At 40.2% G+C, this 23,178-nt stretch overlaps 1 protein-coding gene and 1 long non-coding RNA gene across 4 annotated transcripts in view; one reads left to right on the top strand and one right to left on the bottom strand.

Moving 5' to 3' along the window:
• The window catches only part of nwd2 (NACHT and WD repeat domain containing 2), a 42,629-nt gene extending 37,840 nt beyond the window's left edge, over nucleotides 1-4,789 (bottom strand). The window contains exons 1-3 of one of the 3 annotated variants that reach the window (XM_028038886.1): nucleotides 4,243-4,789; nucleotides 4,085-4,158; nucleotides 3,489-3,660 (exon numbers count right to left, since the gene is read on the bottom strand). In XM_028038886.1, coding sequence (XP_027894687.1) covers nucleotides 3,489-3,639 — 151 coding nt within the window. In that variant the 5' untranslated portion in view covers nucleotides 3,640-3,660; nucleotides 4,085-4,158; nucleotides 4,243-4,789. The remainder of the gene's footprint in view (nucleotides 1-3,488; nucleotides 3,661-4,084; nucleotides 4,159-4,242) is intronic. The other 2 variants (XM_028038885.1, XM_028038884.1) reach the window with 2 other exon arrangements.
• LOC114157756 (uncharacterized) lies at nucleotides 1,783-13,400 on the top strand. Its single transcript, XR_003598259.1, has 3 exons — nucleotides 1,783-1,961; nucleotides 2,303-2,335; nucleotides 13,375-13,400. It is a non-coding gene; the product is annotated as an uncharacterized LOC114157756 (long non-coding RNA).
• Nucleotides 13,401-23,178: the final 9,778 nt, after the last annotated feature.

Genomic DNA, 23,178 nt, shown 5'->3' with positions numbered 1-23,178 from the left:
CTGAGTTTTGTTTACACATATAACTGGATGTAATCATCACTATCACTTTTTACAGACAGTACATTGTCTTCCAATTATCCAAAATTGGGCCATCATTATTTGCAAAAAGCAGCACCATCTGACTCTAATTAAATATTTTTAATTTAACTTGTTCCATTTTAAGCCTCAAAGTCTCAGAGAGTTAGAACCAAAGACCAACTCTTTCGAGTTCCTAATTGTGCAGCGATGCTTTACAAAACTAGGGGAGAGGTCAGTAGGAGCTGCTGCCAGACTTATCAAAGGAACCTCCTCTATCCCCTCAGGGAGCAAGCAGAGGCAAGAAGCCTGTGGAGAGAAGAAATCATCCGGAAAACACCAACATTTTCGTAGCACAGAATGGGGACATGCAAGGCCCCAGAAGTCCAACTTTCAGCACCCCGTCATTGAAGCACTTTTATTAAAAAGCAGCCACAATTTGACATAGTTTTCCCTCAAACTCAGACTTAATGGAAAGAAACAGATATCTAAGAAGCTCGAGAAAGTCTAAAAGAAATTCTGGGGAAGTAGCCTTATGGAAATAAAAAATGTAAATTAAAAGAGGGGGAATGATTGTGGTGCGTTGGAGGCTGGATTTCATGCGTCTTGCCTCTAAGATCTCTTGCTTTTACCAAATTTAAACAGCTTAAGAGATATCTCGCCATTTGAAAGCAGGCTACGGCTTCGGCGCCAGATCCCCAAAGGTGACTTGAGCTGGGTTCTGCGGCTGCCTCCGTATGGATCCATGGGCACACGCAGATAATCGACCGATTAGACGAGCTGTAAAATCTATCCACTGATACATGCCAAAACAAATCACACAAGGATTTTTCCTGGTCTGTTACTGCTGTCTGGGTACTGTAGCAACAAAACCTAATGGGTTTTTAAATGATCGGCTGTGGTCGCACACACATGCACATGAATTCCTTTGTAGCAATAAGCATTAAAAATGTCCCCATTTTATATCACAAACATAAACCACAGTCTGGGATTTTATGAGACAAATTAACACAATTTGGACATAAGTGAGAAGTTGACGGAAAATGCTGCATAATATTTTTACATTTTTTGAAAATAAATAAACATATGACACATGTAGGGGATCTCTTTTGCTCCAATGTGTTTGGACACTACTGGTAATTGCGTCCAACTCTCTCAATTATCCAGGAAAATATTTCAAATACTTGTTTTATATTATGATTTCAGATTTGGTTTTTGTGAAGTACTTTTACAATCAATGGCTTTTTTGTTTGTTTTGGGATTTGAATCCCAGTAAAGAGGAGAAAAGAGGTTGAGCTGCTCAAAACAACATCAGAATGTGAACCGATTCCTCTGATCCAGGTCACTGACCTTAGATTAGAGCTATCCATGCTAAATAAGTGCAAGGATAGCCCCCTCTAGTGAACATAAGGAAACACTCTGCAGCAGGGCTCATGGGCAAAGAAAGGTTATTTTATTAATCAGGGATGGAGGTGATTGTTAGATATCAATTAAATCTCCTACCAACAGGGCAGATTTGTTGCTTAATAAAGTTTCTGAACACTCTTTTGAGTTTTTATGTAACTGAGGGAGTGAATAATACAATCTAAGCTAATGCCATGAGCATTAGCTTGCAATTATATGTAAATAGTTAAAGTTACGGTAGAACCTGCTACCTGGTGACTAAATGCACCAGCGCATTGCACTGGTTACTTGTGCCTCACTAATCTGAAAACAGAGGTTCGTAATTAGAAGTCTTTGTGTTTTTGACTGAGGTGTGTATCTTTCCATTTGTATTGATGCTGTTTAAAGATTTACTCCGAGCACGGCTCGCTCGCCCTCTCATTGTTTTTCCTCCACGCGCAGAACGAAGCGTTAAAATCTCGTCGACACAGGAAGCTGCCCCCGACTGAGCAGGCCACAGGTGGCCAAACAATACCCGGCTCTTTACAGCCCAACAGTCTCAGGTGAGTCCACGTGTTCCTTCGACGCAGGCTTCGTTCCGATTAGGGAAAAGAAAGGAAGTGGCGGAGACACATCAATGACAGCAACCACCATCCTCCGCTCTGTCCGTCGCTCTCTCTCATAGCCTACTCTACTTCCCCTGCCTTGTTTACTCCAGTTTTACCGAGACTATTTTTACACCCTCGCCCAGAGGGCATATTCAAATCCAGAGCTGCAACTGGGTGTCTCCTCTGCGACCCGACTGTCTTACACTCTGCTCGCACCACGCAGTCTGTGCTGAAAGCAATCTGTTGTGTCACATGCTTTATTGGAAAAGGCTCACAATGTTTTTTTTCCTTCCCAGCTTCCCTTGCTGTGCTACAATTAGAATAAGTGGGTAAGTGAACACCTCAGTGCCGTGTAAATCAAAGTGCCACGTTTGTAGCAGCAAGCCAAAGACACATATGCTCGGAATGTGGTGATAATGTCTCCTCATTTGTGACATATGCAGGAAATAAAAGTGTACACACGCTCGGGATCAAGTTGCGTTAACATTTGATAAAACACCGTAAAGGCTTCTCAAAGCTCCACAGCGTGAAACCTTTGCGAAAAAAAGTGCCTTGAAAATAGAGAGTAAACACAAGGCAATGCATATTTGTGAATTAGAAAGAAAAGTCTACATGGTTTTCACTATATCTTAGAAATTATCATTTGAAAAGTGGAACAAGTTGGTTGAAGACCGTCTGTAAAAACATCAGTTTTCAAGTCTTGCCACAGAGTCTCGACTCGAACTAACTCATTCTAGTCTTTTCTTTCACCGTCCTGCTGGAAACGGTGTCAAGTCTTCTCCAGCTACTAGCCTCCACCCATTTCCCATCAGCTGTGACCAGCTTCCCTGCCCCTCATGAAGCATCCACAAGGTATTATGCCACCATCACCTTGCTTCAGTGATTCTTCTGGATGGTGTATTCAGGAAGATGTGCAATGCTGGTTTTCTGCCACACACTGTGTTTTGTGTGTAGACCAAAACTTTCATCTGTATCTTAACCCAAAACTTCATCAAATTGTTTTGGTTTGAGGCAAATAGTACTTCTTTGAACTTCTTTTGAACAATAATTTTCTTCCATAAATGCCATATTTTCGTAGTTGTCACAGACATTTGGACTTTTTCTTTGCATTTCTATACGACTGACTGGACAGTTCTCTGTGACACATTCAAAACCTTTCATGTTATTTCAGCTTTGGCTATTGCTGCATTATCTAACCCTGTTTTAAGCTCATCCCTTTCTTACCACTGATGTATCTTCATGATGTAAAAAGGGTGTTCTTGGGGACCTTGATGGGATTTGTCTTTTCATATTTCACTTTGCATTAAGCACTAAATGATGCTGCTCAAAACATATTGAAATTCATGCCTGTGCCTTCAGGAAGTCTATCAACAGTTTTGCAAAGCACTGTGGGTGATGGCTCTGGTGCCACGATGAGAGGGTCTGTGGGCTCCACCGGGGTTGAGATCTGTATCAAGCAGGTGTCACGCTCTCAGGTCTTACCATCGGGGTTGGCACAGATGAAGACCCGGACGCTGCGGCCGGTGGGGACATGGTGCGGCGGCAGGGCGTTGATGTTGCCGCTGATGGCCGCCCTGCGCAGCGCCGACTCCCGCGGGCACGGCTGCCTGCTCCCCACTCCCGATGGCCACATGGGAGGCGACTTCCAGCGTGGCTGCACACACACAGACACACGCATGAAGGGGATCGTGTTAGTGCAGCCAGGATTTTTTTCTTTTTAAAATATTTAACATACATTTGCGCGCAGATTCCCTCTGACCCATCCACGCGCACACATTTAATGGGGCGTTGAAACTTGGCAAACCTCACATCTCATGTTATTTAACTTTTTGGAAACAATTCAAATTACAATCCTGTATTTTTTTTTAAAAAATATAAAACCTATTGATGAAACAATGTGATATGCCACAGATGTAACCCCCATTAACACACTCGCACGCACGCACACACGCCAACGCACGCACCACGCACAAACACATCCGTCAAGTTAGAATGAATCTGCCAAATCTGTTCTAAAACACAGCAACGATACTGAATGAATCTGTTAAGGCATTCATAAAAAAAAGGAGCTTACGCACAGCCTACTATACCGCCACGGTGCATGCGTAATGTGCAAACATGTCCTTGGACGCATTCATGAATTGTCATGCCACTGTGGGGACAAACAGACAAACAGAACGAGACGATACAGAAGTCGAACAGACGAGCAAAGGCAAGCATCAGTCGGGTTCCCCACCCCAGAGAAAGAAGATGCTTGTGGAGGCGAATAACCGCTAAGAAAGGTTATTCCAGATGCCAAGTGAGGTGGTCGCTGGTTTTCCGGAGTTTCTGTATCTTGAAATCTTTTTGTTTCACAGACGGAAAACCTCGAGAAAAAGACAACAGTAATAGTAAAAAAAAAGAAAACAAGTAGTCCAAGTCTACATTAAATCCTCTAAACAAGGACTAAGAATAGTGAAAGCACAGAGGCACCGCATCCACAGAGAGTAGTGGTCTCTACTAGTGATGCTGGAGACAGGCACAACAGCAAGGATGCACTTCTTGTTGCTCACGTTCATTCGCTTCATTTCGCGGCTTCCGAAAATGTCCAAGCGTCGAGGGCGACAAGAAGGGGGCAAAAGCGCCCATCAGAGTGGCCGTGACCGATGCGAGACGTCTGGAGACGGTGAAACGGACGCCGAGAGTCGGAGTGCTCCCCGTGGCATCCTGCTGCGTTTCTGCGAGCCGACTGTTCGGAGCTCAGAGAGAGCGCCGGGAGAGAGAGAGCGCGTAAAGTCCGCAGACATTAAAGCACCACTATCGGTGGAGACTTTCAAAATAAACCCCCTTTGCGCTCAGAAACGTCCTACAAGCGTCTCATTTTTAGTATTTAATTAAAAAAATTAAGGAAATAAGCAGTGAATACCCTTTTTACATCCCGGGAGGGTTATTTATTTTATTTATTTTTTCCTCGTACTCACCGAGACGACGTCCGCCGAAGTTCTGCTTTTTTTTACGTTAAAGAGGGGCGCAGTTCCGGCCGCTTCCTAGCTTTGAATGTCCTGCTTGACGGAACAAGCAGAGGATGCTGTGGAGGTCCCTCCTCCTCCTGCACCCTGTCACCCTCCTCTCCGGCGCAGGGGGAGCTTACCGTAGGCCCTCCTAAAATCGCAACGGCCCGCCAAGTCAGCATTGTGTAGTCATAAACGGTGTTACCTCCGCTGTGTCCACACCAAATGAATAAAAGGTGCATAAGCTAGATATAGTAATCTGATATATAATCAGCAAATATCACATGCATTTGGAGCAAGTTTTTACTTTCTGATGTTGGCTGTCTTTTTGTTCTGGAGACTAAATTTCTCAGTTTCTCTCTTAAGATAGCGGCAGCTAGCCCAATTAGCTAAATGAGGAACAGCCGCTGATGTCTGAAGATTGCCAAACTTATGTAATGTGATGGCAAAAAGCAAAGTACATCCTGTGCTTAATATTGAATAGCACATGAATATAATTTTGTATTTCTAATGAGGAAATTGTTTTCAATTGTCTGTCGAAAAGGTAGCGGCCAACTGAAAGCCAAGTTTGTGTCATGTTGTCAATCTGAATTAGAGTTGACTTATTATTACAGTCCTTGAGAAGAGAAAGGTTTTGGTCAAAAACGTCATATAAAAATTAAAAGCTTGCTCTCCTTATTTTGTATTGTTGCATATTCTCATTTTGATTGATTTAAAAGTTCACCGTTTTCAGACCAAGATTATGGCAGCTAGCCTAATTAGATAAAACAGGAACAAACTCTTATTAAACTAACTTATAACTGATGCGGCCATAGTGAAATGTAACAAAGCCCTTAACTGCCAGAGCCAGGAAATAAATACAGAAGAAGATACGAGAACATTTTTCACTATAACAAGGTACAAAATTCTAAGAGATATAAAAACACAGTCGCCATTATCTCACCGTGGATTCTTCTAGACGACGCTCAAACATCCCAAGAGGTGTTACCATTTTACTGTTATGACCTTTCTTGTTTAAAAGAGAATATATATTGGTTTTTACAGCGATATAAATGTCGTTATCACCAGATGTTACATCTGGTTAAAATGAAAAACTGTCTCACCATAGCGAAATATGACTCCAGTATCTATTTCCAAGCTCTGGCATTTAAACACTTCAGTAGAAATGTAAAGGTATACCCTGTGTCTAGAAGTAAAACCTGCCATAAATATGTTCACATTTTTTAATTTAATGTTGGCTCTATTTTTTACTGTCCTACATAAGCCTTTCTCCCTCCTCCATTTTCACACCAGGGCCCGAGGAGAAAAGCAAGTAAAAATCTATCCCAGAAAATGTTCCAGAACTGAGGTCGTTCTTCTTGGACACAACCTGAAAGGTTTTTTTCTGAACTGAACCTTCCTAGCTTTGTTCTTCAGCCATCTTAATGTTTAAAACTTCTCAACATTTTCACGTTACTTTTGTGGAGTCAGATTTGGCCTGGCCAAATCCAGAAATTGGAAACAAGATAACTCCATAATAACGTATTGCAACTAAATACATGTCTCTTTTTTAATTTATACAACTATGTAAGTTTTGCTGTCTCTTTTGCTTTTATCAGGGTGTACCTGACTGTCCCTTTTGCTCAGACAGGTTGAGCAGTGGATGAGGAGGGGTTTAAATTAATTGCTTTATCGATAAATGTACCTCTGCTCTGCAGCCTCTGGTTATTCGTGCTGGAAGTTTAAGTGCATTGGACTTGTACTAAATGGAATTGATTACTGTGCTGTTCTTGTGAGGGTGGCGGTGTTGGAGGTGGGGGACGCAGAACCATATATTTTTCCGCACTTCTCAGCCTCGGTGTTCCAGCTGCTGTCTGGACCTGGCGAGAAGTGAGTGGTGCCCTGACCCAAAGTTTAACAACTGATCATTTAAAATTTTGATTCACATGTGAAGAAATGTTTGCACAGCTACATTTTAGCATTTGGATCCAGAATGTAAACAGAAACCTTCAAAACACTGCACTTTGACAGTAGAGTACACTGATCCGCATCTATATATAAATCTAATTAGATCAGTAGATTTTAAAATCTAGATTAACCATGGTGAATTTAAAGAAACATATTCCTCTTACCTGATTAGACAGCAGAGATCTGCTGCAGGTCTTGAGGATGATGAGGGCTCTGCAGGCTCTCTCCGACCCATTTAAGTCAGCCTGCAGGGCCACCAACTCACACCAGAACAAAACTGAGACTCTGGTAGAGCTCAACCGGAGCCTCGTTCCCAACAGTGTTATGACCTTTCCTTATTTGATTGTTCCGCTTCCTTTCATAACACCCAGCTAGTTAATCATGGGTGCACCTGCACTGGATTATTGCACTGCAGTCTTTCCGAAGCATGCGCTTTGATGGGCTAATGTGATCAGGCCGAATAAATGTATACTTTCATTCTTGCCAAAGCAAAGCTATGTTTGGATTTAATGGAGTTAAATAATGGAGAGTTAAAAAATGTTATATCTTGAATGTTCTAGGACTGCTGTATCGGACCACCCAAAGCAAAATGTGAGTCACTGGGATGATGAGATGTGATGTGTCACCTGGTAGACACACAAACACAAAGAACAGACACTGGCTGTTCACTTGGCATCCATACACACAAACAGAAACGGCGACTGCACAAACAGCTGGTGATGGATGGTTGATTCTTCAAAACAGCTGGAGAGGAACAGAGTGGGAGGAAAGGAGGAACACTGGGGCAGGGCTGGTCTATTTTGGTGTGATACCCTTTGGTACCACTACATTAACTCTTCAGTCATAATGCTCCTTGGACAAGTTTGTTGACTCAGAGTTGAAACGTATTTATCACACTTTCGTTTTCTTCCTAGTTTTAAGACTCTGACATGGTGGGAAGATTTAACAACAAGGTGAGAGTGAGATTTAGATTGTGGAATTGGTTGCTGTTCATGCATAACACATTCATTTTTAGTTTGTCAATATAAAGACACAGTGAATTATCTCGAAAAGAAAAGAAATTGCAATGAAAAATCCTAGCAACAATGGCTAATTTATTAGGTTTTTCTTGCTCATATTGATTTTGATGGACCTACGTTTGTTTTCAGAACTGTCTTCATTCTTCAAGGTGACAAAATTCAACAAACTTCCTGAGTTCCTGAGAGATTTTCACTCATATTGATTTGTTAATGTCATGCATTTTCATCATATGCACTTAATCCATGATGTAAATCTTCTGTTTTACTACATAACAAATGTTGTCTGGAGGACCTGGTCACCAACAACACTTTTAGGAAGACTGTGACCTTTGAACAACGCTCAAGAGACCAAAATATTTTGTTAAAATACCTCCCACACCATTCCACTACAAGTCTGAAGCATTGACACACTTTCATGTCATTTATGCCATTTCCCCTACTATCCGAATATTGCAGCTGAAATCAATACTCAACAGACAATCTGTCATTGTCCAATTTTGATATCTCTCTAGAGATATCATAAGCTGGTTGTAATGAGTGGTTATTTGAGCTACTGTTGCCTTTCTATTATTTCAAACCAGCCTGTCTATTTCCCTTCAGCCTCTGTCATCAACGAGGCACTTCTGTCCACCCAGCTGGCGTTCACTGAATATCCAAAAGCTGGTAGCGTGTGAATGTCTGGGTTGAACGAGACTTTCTGAAATGCACAGACCAGTGGGTTTTTCTTTTAGAAAAAAATTATTGTGTTTACATTAAATTTATACAAGTTCCTTGCGATTTAAAGGTAGCCCATTCACCACAACCTGGTGGAGAGTTTAGCTCCTGGTAGGGTCTCCCATGTCAAACTGGCCTCAGGAGAGTGGTCAGACTAAGTCTGATTCAGTGAGTCCAATGATCTGGTTGATCACAAGAAGATGTTAACCTGACTTGGATTAGAAAGACACTCTCATAGAGCCAAACCAGATTTCAGAGCTCACCAGTGACCCTCTCTGGTAACCGAGCTTTAGTTATTTGCCTTTGCCTAGCTCAAAGAAAATACAGGAAATACTGTATGTCCTATGTGGCCCACTTGCCATGCAAGTTGGGTGACGGGAGCCTTGGCTGGCTTTGTTAAAGGAGTTCTGTCCAAGGCACAGAATGTCTAATAAACAGCATGGACTAGCAAAAGAAGGTTCAGAAGTGTACTTGGTACCTGGCCACCGTGGGCCAGGTAATTGCATTTTGTAATCGCATCGGTTTGGATACTTGGGTGAAGAAAAGGGCAGAGCTTTCAACCAATCACTACCTGGTAGAGAGTTGGGTTGGTGGCATAGGTGGCTCCTAGACAGACTAGGTAAAAAACAAACACGTGGTGCAGGTGAGCTGGCAATGGATGGCAGAGGACATGGTTGAGTGATCTTTAACTCATTTCTCTCATTTCCAAAGGGGAGTGGGGACACAGAATATGAATAGACCATGTTGACAAATCCAAGTGTAGAAACTGTTGCCTGAAGGTTGTCAGTCGGTGCCTGTTGCCCTGGCAACCAGATAAATATGGTCATGAATAACAATAAATCAACAGTAATAAATAGAAGAGTAAGGAACAAGGAATCCAAATATATACAGATGTTTCGCTGAGTGAACACAAGCTTGCTCTCATGAAAGCACTCTCATACCAGAGGTGCACTCTGACCCAGCTTCATTTCTCTCCGCATTGTTCATTTCCATAAAGCATCATTGAATTTTTAATGAGCTGTACCTTAATTTATTTGTTGTACGATTAAGACTCACTTCCAGCTGTTGTTACCATGACCTTTCTCACCCATGTCCTACCGTTTGTGCTTACACAGAATGGTGATTTATTTGATTTTTTTTTTACATTTCATGTGCAAGCTCAGGTTCGTCTCTAGTGTGTGAATGAGTAGTCACAGGTCTTTGAATTAGCTGATTTCCTGACTTGAATTTCAAGATTCCCATAAGTAACGGATGCTGCTTAACAATTTATGTATGCTAAGCAGATTAACGTTTGGCACCTTGCAAATCACCAGGTTTATTCATGAGTAAAAAATCTTCCACGTCAATAAATTGGAGCTGTTTTCACCACTTTGGTTTCGATGCACGGAAATGATTTGAGCACTCTGAGGACGAGGGTTTTTTTTCTTCCTAGAAACACATCTGTCCTCCTCCACTTTGTCTCCCTGGACAGTGTTTACATTTGCACGTCCGTTAACGCCACTCACATAATGAAACCCAGGAGATACAAAAGAAAAACAAGAGAATCAATCCTGGCAGTTCTGGCTTTGGCGGACTCAAACATAGCTGGTTTGACTAATAGTAGTCAAACCAGCATGCAGATCGGAGATCAGCATCATTACTTCCTCTCACTGTTCTGATCTGTTCTAAACATCTGCACAGGATTATTAGGTGGTGGGGATGGTTTGGCGAGTTGGGGATGAAGCAATCAAATATGAACATATAGGATAACATGGCAATTAGATTTCTAAAAAGGAAATATAAAACAATCAAGGACAGTTTTTAGAGTAGGAGAAAATATTGCATAGATTATAATACACTGTGGAAGCCAGAGTACCAGAGGGAACCCACACATCCACAAGTATAGCATGTAAACCTCAGGCAAAATGACCCCAGGCTGGGATGGGAACTCCTGCAACTGAGTACCTGTGCAGTCAACATATGTATATTATGTAATATATAACCAGTGTTATGTATTTGGTGTCCAAAATACATGATAATGTCAAAGTCTATTGTTGCGTATTTAGACTCTCACAGGTAGAGTCAACTGCCTGCTGACAGACATGAGATATCAGTTGTAGACACTGTAACCTTCTCCTCTTTATATGTGCAGTCCCTCTGAAAAAAACATTATCAGTCATATTTCTGAAGTCAAACATTTGAATTTCTTTAATTTTAAGACAAACTGAAACACCCTTTTATACAACATGCCCAAATCTCCTCCTCCTCCTCCTCCTCCTCTTGCTAACTTCCCACAGAGTGTGAATCCTGCACGACGACAACAATCAGCCAAGAAACTGTGGTTACATTTGGTCACTTAGAGAGAGATCAGCTATTTGCTCCCTCGTTTTTCAAACAATCCAAAGCCAAGGTGTGAACCGAAGTTATTTATAGCCTCTTACAATCACATCAACCGGGAATCTCTTCATTCTTCAAGCTTGTTTGGTGGTCCAAACTTGCCTTCTAATAAACAACAGCTTTGAATTGGTGTTTGCATTTTTTTTTCTCAAGTGGGTGAGACTGGCAGGCAAACTGATGGTTGCTGCAGGCTTTGGAGATGGGATTATTCACAAACAGGAACACCCGGAGTGAAAAAAAATAAATAAATCACCACCTCTGAGAAACTGTTTCGGAAATCAACACTGCATAATCACATGGAGCTTGTTGGACCAACACAGGAGTAAACTTACTGTGGGATTTTCAATCTGCTCGTAATCAGAACAATTTAATTGGTAGGGAAGAGACAACTGAAACAGATGTGTTTGAGCATAATACAAAGTTTGAAGAAAACAATACACAGTGAGTTGGTGCGCAAAAAACTTCAACCCAACGGCTAAACAAGGTGGTGAATGTGTGATGATATGGTCTTGCGTGGCAGACCAACAACATGACCTGAGCATCTTCCAGCCTCTGAGTGGAGATCAAGGGTTTTAGCACTGTAGAGTCATTTGTCAGATAATGTGTCTGAAACTATCCAAATTTTCAACATAGCTTAAAAAGAAAAGAACCAGGATGTTGAGATGAGCCAATCAAATAACTGATATGTGTCTGATATAAACACACTTACAGGATTATAAGAAAGTTGCGCGAAAGAGGTTTGGAAACCTGCAGGAGTCGAAGCATTGTTGTAAAAAAATCCAGAGAAAAAACAACGTTCCACTAAGATATACTGTATATTCCACTTAAATATTTTTCTTGACTCCACTCTCATTGGAAAAAAAAAGAAAAAAAAGTGACAGTGACATAAAACATGTTTTTTGCCCACAATTTCCCATTTTTCACTATTTCATTAATAGCTAAGCACCACTTCTCATGTCACCATCTTGCATGACTCCTTTGATCTGTTTTACTGGAAAACAGCTGATATGCCAGGAAGATTGTGGCTTCAAACAGAAGCAATAGATTATGTCGTCAATCATGCATTTAACACATACGGAGACAGACCTGGCACTGAAAACTGCACTCTGCCCGGCTGCTTAGATGCCAAAACAAGTCTTTGGCATTCACACTGCTGTATGCTGTATTTCAGAGATTTAAGGGTATGTATGCTGCATTGAAGCGCTTGCATTATGTTGAGTTTTTTTTTTTTGCAGCAGCAGAGGAGCCATGAAATGCACTGCTAATTGACTTGATAATCTTTAGTGGTACCTTCAGTTTGAATGCGAACAGGCTAGTTAAGGCAGGTGTGAGTGTGGATGAAACAGACAGTTAAACTTAGCTTCTGCTTCATTTCCTTATTAGACTAGCTTACTAAAATGTTAGACAAAGTGGCTGGGCTGCCATCTTCTCTTTAAAGTGTAGACTTGCTAAAGTTGATACCAATCATAGTTGCTGTGTGTGCAGGAGATCCTACATAAAACCTTTAGAGAAGCTGCAACCTGATGAAAACATAAGATAAAAAAAGTGAGGAAACAACTAACATATGCAGTGTTAGTTATTTAAACAGTACAATTTTACCTGTTCAGATGCCTACTGCAGGTGGGACAGTGTAGAATTATTAAGCTACTTTTTACTGATAATAATTCATACATCTGTCTAGACCTTGGGTTGTTTGAGTTGGTTTTGTGTTTTATTATTTCTGTGTTCCTTTTTTTTATTATTAGATCAGTCATGTTTCTGTTTTAATTATATACAGTCCCTTCTGCTGATTCTAGTTAATCTGGTTTATTTCCTGTTCTGCTATGCCACTTCCTCCTTCTGCTCTCTCCTCACACCTGCAAACCGTTAGCTCATCAGCCCAGGTATTTTGTTCAGCATTGCACTTCCCAGTACTTAAGCATTTCATTCTCAGTTCCTCCTTACAGGTTCCTCCCATCTATCCTGTTTAGTCATGTCTATCCCTCTTACCTCCTGGTTGTTCCTAGTTCCTGTTATTTTTGTTCTGCTCTGGCTCCCTGCTTACTTCTTTCCTGGTTTCTTCATTTTTCATTAAATCTTCAAAATTAACTCAAAGTCTCAGCCTGTTGTCTGTGGTTCCAACATCGGCATTCATTACGAAGAAGAAATATTTACAAAAACATCTAATAAATGGATGATATTTCTGTAGTATTCTTAGAGTTATGATTTATTTAGAATCAACTGCAAAGTTTAACAATGAGAATATTCTACAAGAACTTACACTGAATTAAATTAAAACTTAAATGAATTATTAATCAAATAAAGATTTACTTCTCCCTAAAGATTGATCAGTGAAAGATGGACAAAATAAACTCATCTAAAGAAATATAAACCAAACAGAATTTACTCTACCATATTAATTTAAGCAAAGTCTTGCCATGACTTAGGACATGAAGAAACGTGGAGTAAAGTCATTCTTTTGTGAGTGAAATGTTAATTTAAGCACTACAACAGTATTGGTCTTTTAATCTATTATTTGACCCTCTTCCTTTAAGAAAAATGGCAAACACTGTAATATTAGTTATTAAACACCTCCATGTGACTTCCATTCATCTTCATCAACGACAAGTCTAAATTATTTTAAACTCCTTATTGCTCAGATAAATAGTAATAATCCCCTTTTCCACTTGACATCAAATAATGGCTTACAACTTCACTGAAGGAAATATTAAACCCAGAATGACTCTGGGTTGAATACGAAGTGGTTGTAAGCATCAAGAGACCTGTAACCACGTTGCCAAAAAAGGATGAGTAATTAGATACAGCAGAAAGGTTACGCTGAAACACATACAACAGGGAGAAGGAGACAGATGGTGGGCCACAGTTTAAACAGACAAAAACAAATGACCTCTAATATGCAAGAGTCTGTCTTTATAGATTCTCTTTTTTCTTGTCTTTTCAATAAAAAGTAGCATAAAACTACAGACATTATTAGCTGCATCTCTCGAGTCCTTGGCTTGACAAGCTTAGTGGAGCCATTACAAAACAGCAGCGTGACAGCAGCATGACTGCAACCTATTGTCACATTAATCTAAGGATGATGAGTGGCCTACGAACTCTTGTCGTACGGGATTAAAATGATGTCGGGACAGGAAATGTGAACGTCCTTCTGCTCCTAATTAGTTTTGTCAGCTGTTTCCTAAACTGTGACTCAAGGCAGAATGACTGTGGATTACAGGTGCTTAAATCCCCCGTTGATACAATAGAAAATGGCAAGAAAGTAATAGGCATACAAGCTGCCACAGGTTAAATGATTTATTTCCATCCTTTGGGATGGAAGAGACAGTAATTGTGGCATTTCTTTTTGTTTTAAATTCCTAAATGAACAGTTGGTACTAATCTCTTCATACGAGTCAATTTCTTTTTTTCACAGATGAACCACTTTAGAAATCCTAATCCTAAAGCAAAGGTTAGATTACAAAAAAGAAAATGAAAATCTACATATGTACTTTAAACACGTTGAGATGAGTTTAATGTTAACAGGCAATATTATTATAGGTCATATTGTGGGCAATATTTACCATAGTTATATACAGTATGTACAGTACGTAGGATATTTTAAAATGTTCTTTTTTATTTGATAATTTTTCAATACAGAATTGAACTGATATTAGCACTCTTGCTTTACAGCAAGAAGAAACTGTTTGATGGAGTGTTAGGATGTTTGTAGATAAAAAAAAATATATATATATATATATATATATATTATGGTGGAGTAAATTTCTACCAAAGAATTTAGATATTTAAATATTAATTTCACATATTTACGGGAAAAATCTTGATTGTTTTTTATGTAAAAAGTAGTATGTTTACAAGAAAAATAATCCCTGTTTTCCTTGACTAAAGACATAAATATAAAATATTAAAATTAGGATCTTTCTGACATTCTAAAGTTAGAACGCTGTGAGAAAAAAAAAAAAAAAAAACCTCAGAAGCTTTCTGACATTATAAAGCCACATATTTGCTAAGAGAATTTGCTGACAGAAGTCCTGTAGAGGTAGTAAATTTATGAGGCTTGCGTCTGGAAATTTTCCAAAGCAGAAATAATAGATCTCGGCTCTTTTCCTCTACCAGAACAACATCTCCTGGGTGCAGACTGCCATGAACACCTTGAACGGGATCCAGAATTCATGTGTGAGATAATGACGACGAACCGGCAACATGGCCTCAATGGTCTGCAGCAGGGACATGCAGACTTGCTGCAGCCCTGGGGCAGCCATTGTTCTCCACTGTGGCATCTCAACGGAGCCTTTCCTTTGTGGAGTTTGCATATTCTGCCACTGCATACATAGCTTCTCTTCAGGTACATCAGCTCCCCCCCTCCTTCAAAAATTGTGCTTTGATTTAAGTCACTACTGGAATTTGCCCTTGTGTTTGGTTGCGTGTGTGGGCATGTGGGTTTGTGTGTGTAATGATTAATGATCCTGTGTTTCTCTGGGTTACTCTGTAATGAAACCTGTTGACAGTCCACCTTTTGCTCAGTGAGATTGGCACAGTTTAACCCAGCTGTTTTTAAGGTGTGTAGAGAAGAGTACAAGTAGAGAACTAAAAATAACTTATAAAGTGAAACAAGTCACTCTTACTCTATGTAAGTTGCTCAATTTGTGTATTATATATCTTTTATCAAAATCTTTGGAATCAAGTAGGCACAGATTCTAAATTCCGAAACCTGAAAGCAAGTTTAAATGTGTTGTGTTGGATTTTATTGTTTATTTATTTATTTGTTTTTTACAGTTTGGACTTAACAGGCTAATTTTTATAAGTTTGAATGTAAAGCCAACAAAAAAGTAATTTACCTATTCTATGCATAGATTTTTCCCTAGAAAAAATATTTGAATTCCATCAAAGTCATTAAAAGTTGTAATATCGTCCAGTCTATGGGCATCCAGCTATGTTGCTGTCTGTTTGCAAATAGCAAGTAAATTAGTCAACAAGCTGGTGATCAGCAACAGCCATGTTAGCATGGTAATTATCCTGCTAATTATTAACAAAGACCCTCTAGCAAGATGTCACATCACAAGTAGAATCAATAGTATGAAATAGTATCTGTTATAAGAATCATAAGAAGGTGTTGCTGACATTTTTAAAAAATGTTTTCATGGATGACATCCAGAACTTTGAAATCTGTAATTTATTGTTTCAGCTATGCTGTGATACAATCCCTATATTCAGCAATGTACGCATTCGATTTACTATGCAACTTTACCTGTCATCTATCCATAGAACATAATCCTAATCAGGGGAAGAGGAGGAGTATCCCAGCAATATTTAGATGAGGCACGAGGCACACTCAAGAGAGTACCAGTTCATTTCAGAACCAACATAGAGACAGACAACCATGCAGGAGTACCCTCTGTCTCCACCTTGATTCTGAAAATCTGAATTGCAACTCAGAGAGCTTTTCATTGTAGTGTAAAAAGATTAATCAACACTTTTTTCAAAATATTGCAAATATATACAAACTCACAATTGACTTTTAGACAGGACAAAAAACAGAAGGTTTATATCTCTTTTTTTATTGCCTTCAGCTAACATAATAAGGTTTGTGGGCTGACCATGTGCAGTTAGACACAAGGGAAAGCCTATTTCTGTATAACATTTTGGCAGCGCAGCTAGGGTTTCCAAAAATCTATCCAGTTCATCTCCAGAAACCACAAAATCTATGTCTTCACAGACATGATAACAATCAATACAATATTAACATGGCCCAGGGGAAACTCTACCTGTGTGCAATTATTCTGTGGCCGTCCATTCACAGTCGTGTCTGGACAGGCTGCTGATAATAAAAGTTACTCTTCAAGATAAATGGATGGATGCAAAATTATGGAGGTGTTGCGGCGTGAGAAATACCATCCGGCTTTATTACGAGATGGCTATAAGAAGCAATCAGACAATATGAATTCAGCTCACGGTTATCCCCGGCTCACAGTGGTGAGATAGATGAGATTAAGTGTGTGATAGTGTGTGTGTTGCTCTCCACGGGTTTTCTCTTCAACCAGGTCGGTTCACACTTCTCCTCTGCTGGATTTAGAGCTCAATTTGCTGAGGTTCAGAAATCACACATATCAGTTAAGCATTACAGAACATGATAAAGGCAGGCAAAGGGATGGTTCATGTCGTGAGCATGCAAAGAGCTTTAAATTAAATTCTATTGCATTTTTATTGAGGAGAAGTCATATCGACTTTAGTCACAAGAGGCAAGAGAGGTCAAATTTTCAGCAAAATTATACCAGAAGTCTGGTAATGGTTAGAAAAGTCCAAAATCAAAATGCTACTTTCTCAGCAACATTTACTCAAAGATTGCAGGAAGTGCATTGACCTCACTAGCTAGTATAAACACAGATGGTATTGACCTAGCTTATATAGACCTGGATAATGTATTTGAGTATCAAAGTAAAATTCTGAACCTGTAAATCTATAATAAAATAAAATGTTTGCACCCAATTATTTGCTTCAAAAAAACTAACTGCTGCAGTGTGTTTTATTACCATTAAGTCCAGAAAAACGCATCTTTACAAGCCCAATGTAAAATGAAAGTCATGTCCTTGGTGAATGTATGAAAACTGTAACTGTAGATGGAACAACATTATTATGCAATGTACAGTCTGGGGATATTCTCTTTTAAACTTGAGTACGTTTTGAGCAGCTTGCCCAGCCATGCCCCTCTGGAAAAGTGACCCACAAATGGTGGATCTGATTAAAAATCAATCTGCCTGCTTCATACGAGTGGGAGTGTGTGGATGCGTGACTGTGCATGTGTGTGGTACAGAATAATGCATGACATCTCGCGATTGCAAATGATCAAAAGCAGTTTCATGATAAGAGGAATGCAGTGACAAGTTTCCTTCCTGAAACGCTAAAAATTTCCAACAGCGGAGACTTGATGGTTTTGATCATTTATTCAACTCTCCAAGAACCGCTAAATAATGGACATGTACATTCACAGGATTCAGAAATATCAATATTTAAACACATTTTAACCTCCCCCGCCCCCACTTCGTCTCCTGTGGTTTACAAGTTCATGCTTTAGGATGAGATAACTCCAAAGTTCAGCTCAGCACAGATTAAAACTGAATTAATTCATGTTCACAGCAGAAGAAATTAACAACTCTGATCTAAGCTCCAGCCGCCAACACCAACTAGTTCACATTTAGTGTTGAATGAGATGAGGCTTTCTACAAAGATTTTGACAGATGATGTAATGTGTCAATTTGCAGTGTGATCTCTGCTTGGGTATCTGAACATGTACATTTGTGCATGTTCATATCAGCTGTGTGTTGATGGATTTAGAAGAATGGAATAAAGTACACGGTGGGATTCATGTTGGTCCTGGACTGCAATACTAACTCAGTCAACTTTTCCAATCCTGCTGGTTGAGTCCCGGGGCTCCAGCTTGCATGAAGTCAGCCATTTTATTAGCATCAGGTCACCATGGCAGCAGATGGATGTGGATGTGTAACAGCCTGACCACACAGATAACAGAAAACCAGTTCATACTATTAAGGGCAATATTATGAGCTGTTAGAGTAGTTAAAGTTAAGCCTTTAAGCATACATTTAGTTTTCTGTATGTGAAGATATTCATGTATTTTATGTTTTTCTTGCAGTAGAAATTTCTCCTGGTGTTACCAATCTGCTTGAATCCAGAACTAGTTGGTCCCAAAGGCTTGAAGCTGGCAGCCATAGCCTGAGAGAGGCCAAAATCAAAACAAACCTATCATCTTAAATCACTTCCAATCGGAAAGGTTTAAGAGCATGTTTTGCAAATGCAGTTTCATCAACTTTTAATCCATATTCGTGTTTGACTGGGAAAACCTTTACAGTAAGTGTTTGGCCTTCTCGGACTAGCTGTCAGCTTCATTCATTTCCAAAAGCGAAGATGGAAAGCGAATGCACAAAATAGTAACACAGAGTTATCACACGTGTTGTTCAACATTACTTCATGGCGATAAAAAAAAAAAAAAAAAAAAACATGCTTGCCTTCATGCACAACCTGTTTGGCTCTACATACAAGAGAAAGGTTTCCACAGACGTTTGGCTCTCATTGCTCATCATTAGGGCAGTGTGGCCAATCCCATCTTAATAACCCACTTCATGCTGTTGCATGTCGGTTTAAAAGACTAATTAAAATGAGGATATCGGGACCCACAAGTGAGTTTGATTCATTGCTGTCAACCAAGTCAAGGCAGAGCATCGCTCCCAGAGAAATGCTGGCCCTCACCTCTACTCTCATCCTTGGCTGCCGTACCTGCCGCTTTGTAGCCAAAGAGGGAAGGTGAAGCTCGGTGGAGACGCCTCGCCGTCTGTCATACAGAACAGGCTAATTGTGAGAGAAGAAGCAGATGGCGCGCAAACTCTTTGACCGAAACGAGAACATTGCTACACCTGAGAGGAGGCTTTGTTTTTCCTGTGTGAGCTGCCAGTACAGTTGGAGGGAAACGTGAGAGAAAGTCGAGTGAGGCAGCTTTCAATCTGCAGAGAATCTCTTTAAAGGAGAGCCAGGTTGGGGAGTCTGTGAAAAAAAAAAGGGGGGGGAGGCGGAGGATCTCAGTGATAGGCACTCTTGGGCTGCGTTTCAGATGATGAATGTAAAAGTACAGTCTGGAATGTGGGCAGAATAGCTTGATGAAGAGGACTGCAGGTAAACGAGGAAATGGGAGAAAATGATCAGTGGGAGGCAGCGTGACGAGCGCTTGTTTCAGCCTTTGTGCTCCTATTCAGTCAAGGCAGGACCACCAAGCAAAATAAATGCTAAGCTAATGAGCTCCCGCAGGATAGTTCTTTTTTGGCACACTGACAGATTTCTCTCTTATTACCAACCAGCTCCATGCAGCCCAGTCTAGCTTTAGCTAAGCTTAGCTTCTCCAAACACAGATCAGAGATTTTCTAACCTGTAAGTCCGCCCAGTTATTTTGAGTAAAACTTTTTAATGTAGACTTGAAATGCAAAATATTGCAGATTTCATCCTCATTGTTCTGCGACTATGGTATATTTCAGCAACCACATTGTTATATATATATATATACAGTACAGACCAAAAGTTTGGACACACCTTCTAATTCAATGGGTTTTCTTTATTTTCATGACTATTTAAAAGGCAAGAAATCCCACTTATTAACCTGACAGGGCAGGTTGACCTATGAAGTGAAAACCATTTCAGGTGACTACCTCTTGAAGCTCATCAAGAAAATGCAGAGTGTGTGCAAAGCAGTAATCACAGCAAAAGGTTGCTACTTTGAAGAAACTAGAATATAAGGGGTATTTTCAGTTGTTTTACACTTTTTTGTTTAGTGCATATATCCACATGTTATTCATAGTTTTGATGCCTTCAGTGTGAATCTACAATGTCAATAGTCATGAAAATAAAGGAAACCCATTGAATTAAAAGGTGTGTCCAAACTTTTGGTCTGTACTGTATATATATATCTTAGTTTTTCTTATATTTCTTATAAGAAAAACTAATATATTTCTTAGTTTTGTGCTTCGTGCAGGATAAAAAGCACAGGTTCTGCTCTGCAAAATGTATTTGTCTTTCTAATCTAATTCTGTTTCCCTGCTCTGCTGTCAGCCAACGTATTAATCACTTTCAGAACAACCGCGCTCAGACGCAAGCAAACACGTTCACAGAGACGCACTTCACAAACACAAAGGCCTGCACAGTCAGTTATGCTTTGTGTCCATCTATCTGCTTAATTAAAATGAAAGATAATGGGTTTAATTAGTGAGGTCTACTTAAATGAATAAAAATACCTAAATATCTTTATGCCATATACTGCCTAACAATCACCTTTATGTCACATATGCAGCACTCTCATTGCAACTGAGGGAGATAAACTTTCCTTAGTTTATCTTTATTATGATGTATTACTTTTACCTGTAGGCACCCTGTTAAAGCTTTGCTTTAGAGCTTTGTTGACATTTTAATAAACTTACAGCGCACGTTTTTACACTGATGAAATTGTAAAAGTTTGAAAATGACCACACCCCATGTTTCCTCAGCAGGTGGTTATCTTATTTTGGGTAGGTAGTTGAGACAGAGAGAAGACTCGGGCGCGGGAAGATGTTGATGTTGAGACCAAGCCAAATAAAAGCAGCAGGGTGCATCTAAAATGCAAGGAGGGAATCTGAGGGCTGCTCTCGAACACAGCAAATGAAGATGGATTCCACAGGGACACAGCTGGGTGTGTGTGTGTGTGTGTGTGTGTCTGCGCGTCCAGCAGAGACAGAGATGAAAGTGAGGTCTTCTCTCATGAAGCTGTCAAAATGATGGAGCGCATCTGTGTGTAATGAAGCCGAGCACACGTATGAACAGTGAGAGCTGTGGAACCTCAATCAGGGCATTGTTGTGACATGTGTTTGCGCAAATCTCAAAGGTCCTGAAACGAACGAGCGAGCCAGCGGCACTTGGTGCACCGCGGTACGATGTAAGACTGAGGAGTCTCTGAGAGTCCTTTGGATTGAATTGATAAGAAGGCCATTAGAAGCTGCTTCAGCCTGTTGCCATGAGAACATGTCCTAAGAGGAGACAGGCGTAGTGCCTTAGGTAGCTCTCTCCTGTGAAAAGCCACCGTCTGCTTGTGGGGTTTTGTATATAGAATGATCACACGTTCACACGGCTGAGAGGCTTTTTATGTCTGATGGACGAGCGTTTGCATTATTAACAGTTCGGCTCGGACGTTTCCACGCATTCATCATCTGCACGACTGTCTTACTCGTTTTGGGATTTGCGTTGTTTATTTTTTTCAGCTGTTCTTTTCCCAGACAGAATTACGATACCAGAGACAATGCAAATCATTTTTTGCAAGCCAGCCGTGTAGGCACACCAGTTTGAATTTATAGCAGAAATTCTCTAATACAGATGCAATTACAGACTATGTATATATACACACACACACCCTCAGCTATACTTGGAGAAAGTCGACCCCAGACTTTTTGTTGCTGTGAACGAGCTGCTGGGACAAATCTGATATCGTTAATGATGTGTGCGCCACATTTCATTCACGTGTGTTGCCATGAAACTGATCAGCTTTCAAACTGCTTTGACATCTGGACCTGCCAGTCGAAGCCTCTCGAACGTGACCCTCCGGCAATCCGTGAGTTTAAATGAACGCCTGGCCCGGTGGTGCGAGCAAGGTGGAGGGGAGGCCATGATGTGCACTTTATTTTGAGTGGACACTTAAAGGTCAGTGCCGCTTGTGACTGGAATGTTGCCCACTATGCTGAGTGAGAAACTACGCAAAACCAGAGTGGGAGGAAATAAAACAATTAATTAAAAAAGCTCCAACAAGTTTTAAGCGTGCCCTTGAGCAAAGTAAACATGGCAGAGTTTTTACATCACATCAGCATTAGGTTGCTGGTGAATGCAGAGAAATGTAGATTTGCGTGTACTGAGCTTAACCTTGGAGAACAGTAGTCAGAAATGCTTTTTATTCCTTTTTGTTTTGACAGCGACAGCTCACGAAAGGTCAAACTACTTGAAATTCTTGCTGTTACATATTCAGGCTGAGAACTTGTCTTTTCCGTCTCTGGCCCAGAGAGCAGCAGCGTTCAAAATTCATGTGGTTGTCTCTGGCGTTCGGCTAATTTTCTCCTCCCAAGACTCAAAGCCATGCTTGTATCCATCTATCTGCACATACGAAATGTTTTTGTTCTGTTTTGTTTTTCTTTACTTTTGAATGTAGTCATTACAAAGTCAAACCGAAGCTGCTTTCTATCAACCCATCTTCAGGAACGTCTCGGGTGCTCGGTTTTGTGTATTGTCTCAACAAACCTTCCCCACAGTTTTTGATAAAGGACTGAACGTATTGATCATGTTTTCCAAATGGGTTTCTGCGGATGACTTACTAGTAGTAAACATCTCACCCAGAGCAAATATTTCATGCCTTTTACAGTTTACGATCAAAAGAAAAGTAGATTGTTTTCACGCTACAACAATTCATATCACATAGGTTCACAAAAGCACAATTTCAAACCCACTGTCATGTTTGCATTAGAAGGTAATTTGAATAGAAATTTAGTTATTTAATCAGAAAACAGTGACATGTAAGTGAGAAAAGGTATTCCTCTCTTTACAGATTTATTCAACTTT

This window comes from Xiphophorus couchianus, chromosome 14 (assembly GCF_001444195.1).
Source record: "Xiphophorus couchianus chromosome 14, X_couchianus-1.0, whole genome shotgun sequence".
NCBI classification, from domain to species: Eukaryota; Metazoa; Chordata; class Actinopteri; order Cyprinodontiformes; family Poeciliidae; genus Xiphophorus; species Xiphophorus couchianus.
The sequence above is the reverse complement of the archived record's forward strand: the minus strand, read 5'-3'. Positions and strand labels throughout refer to the sequence as shown.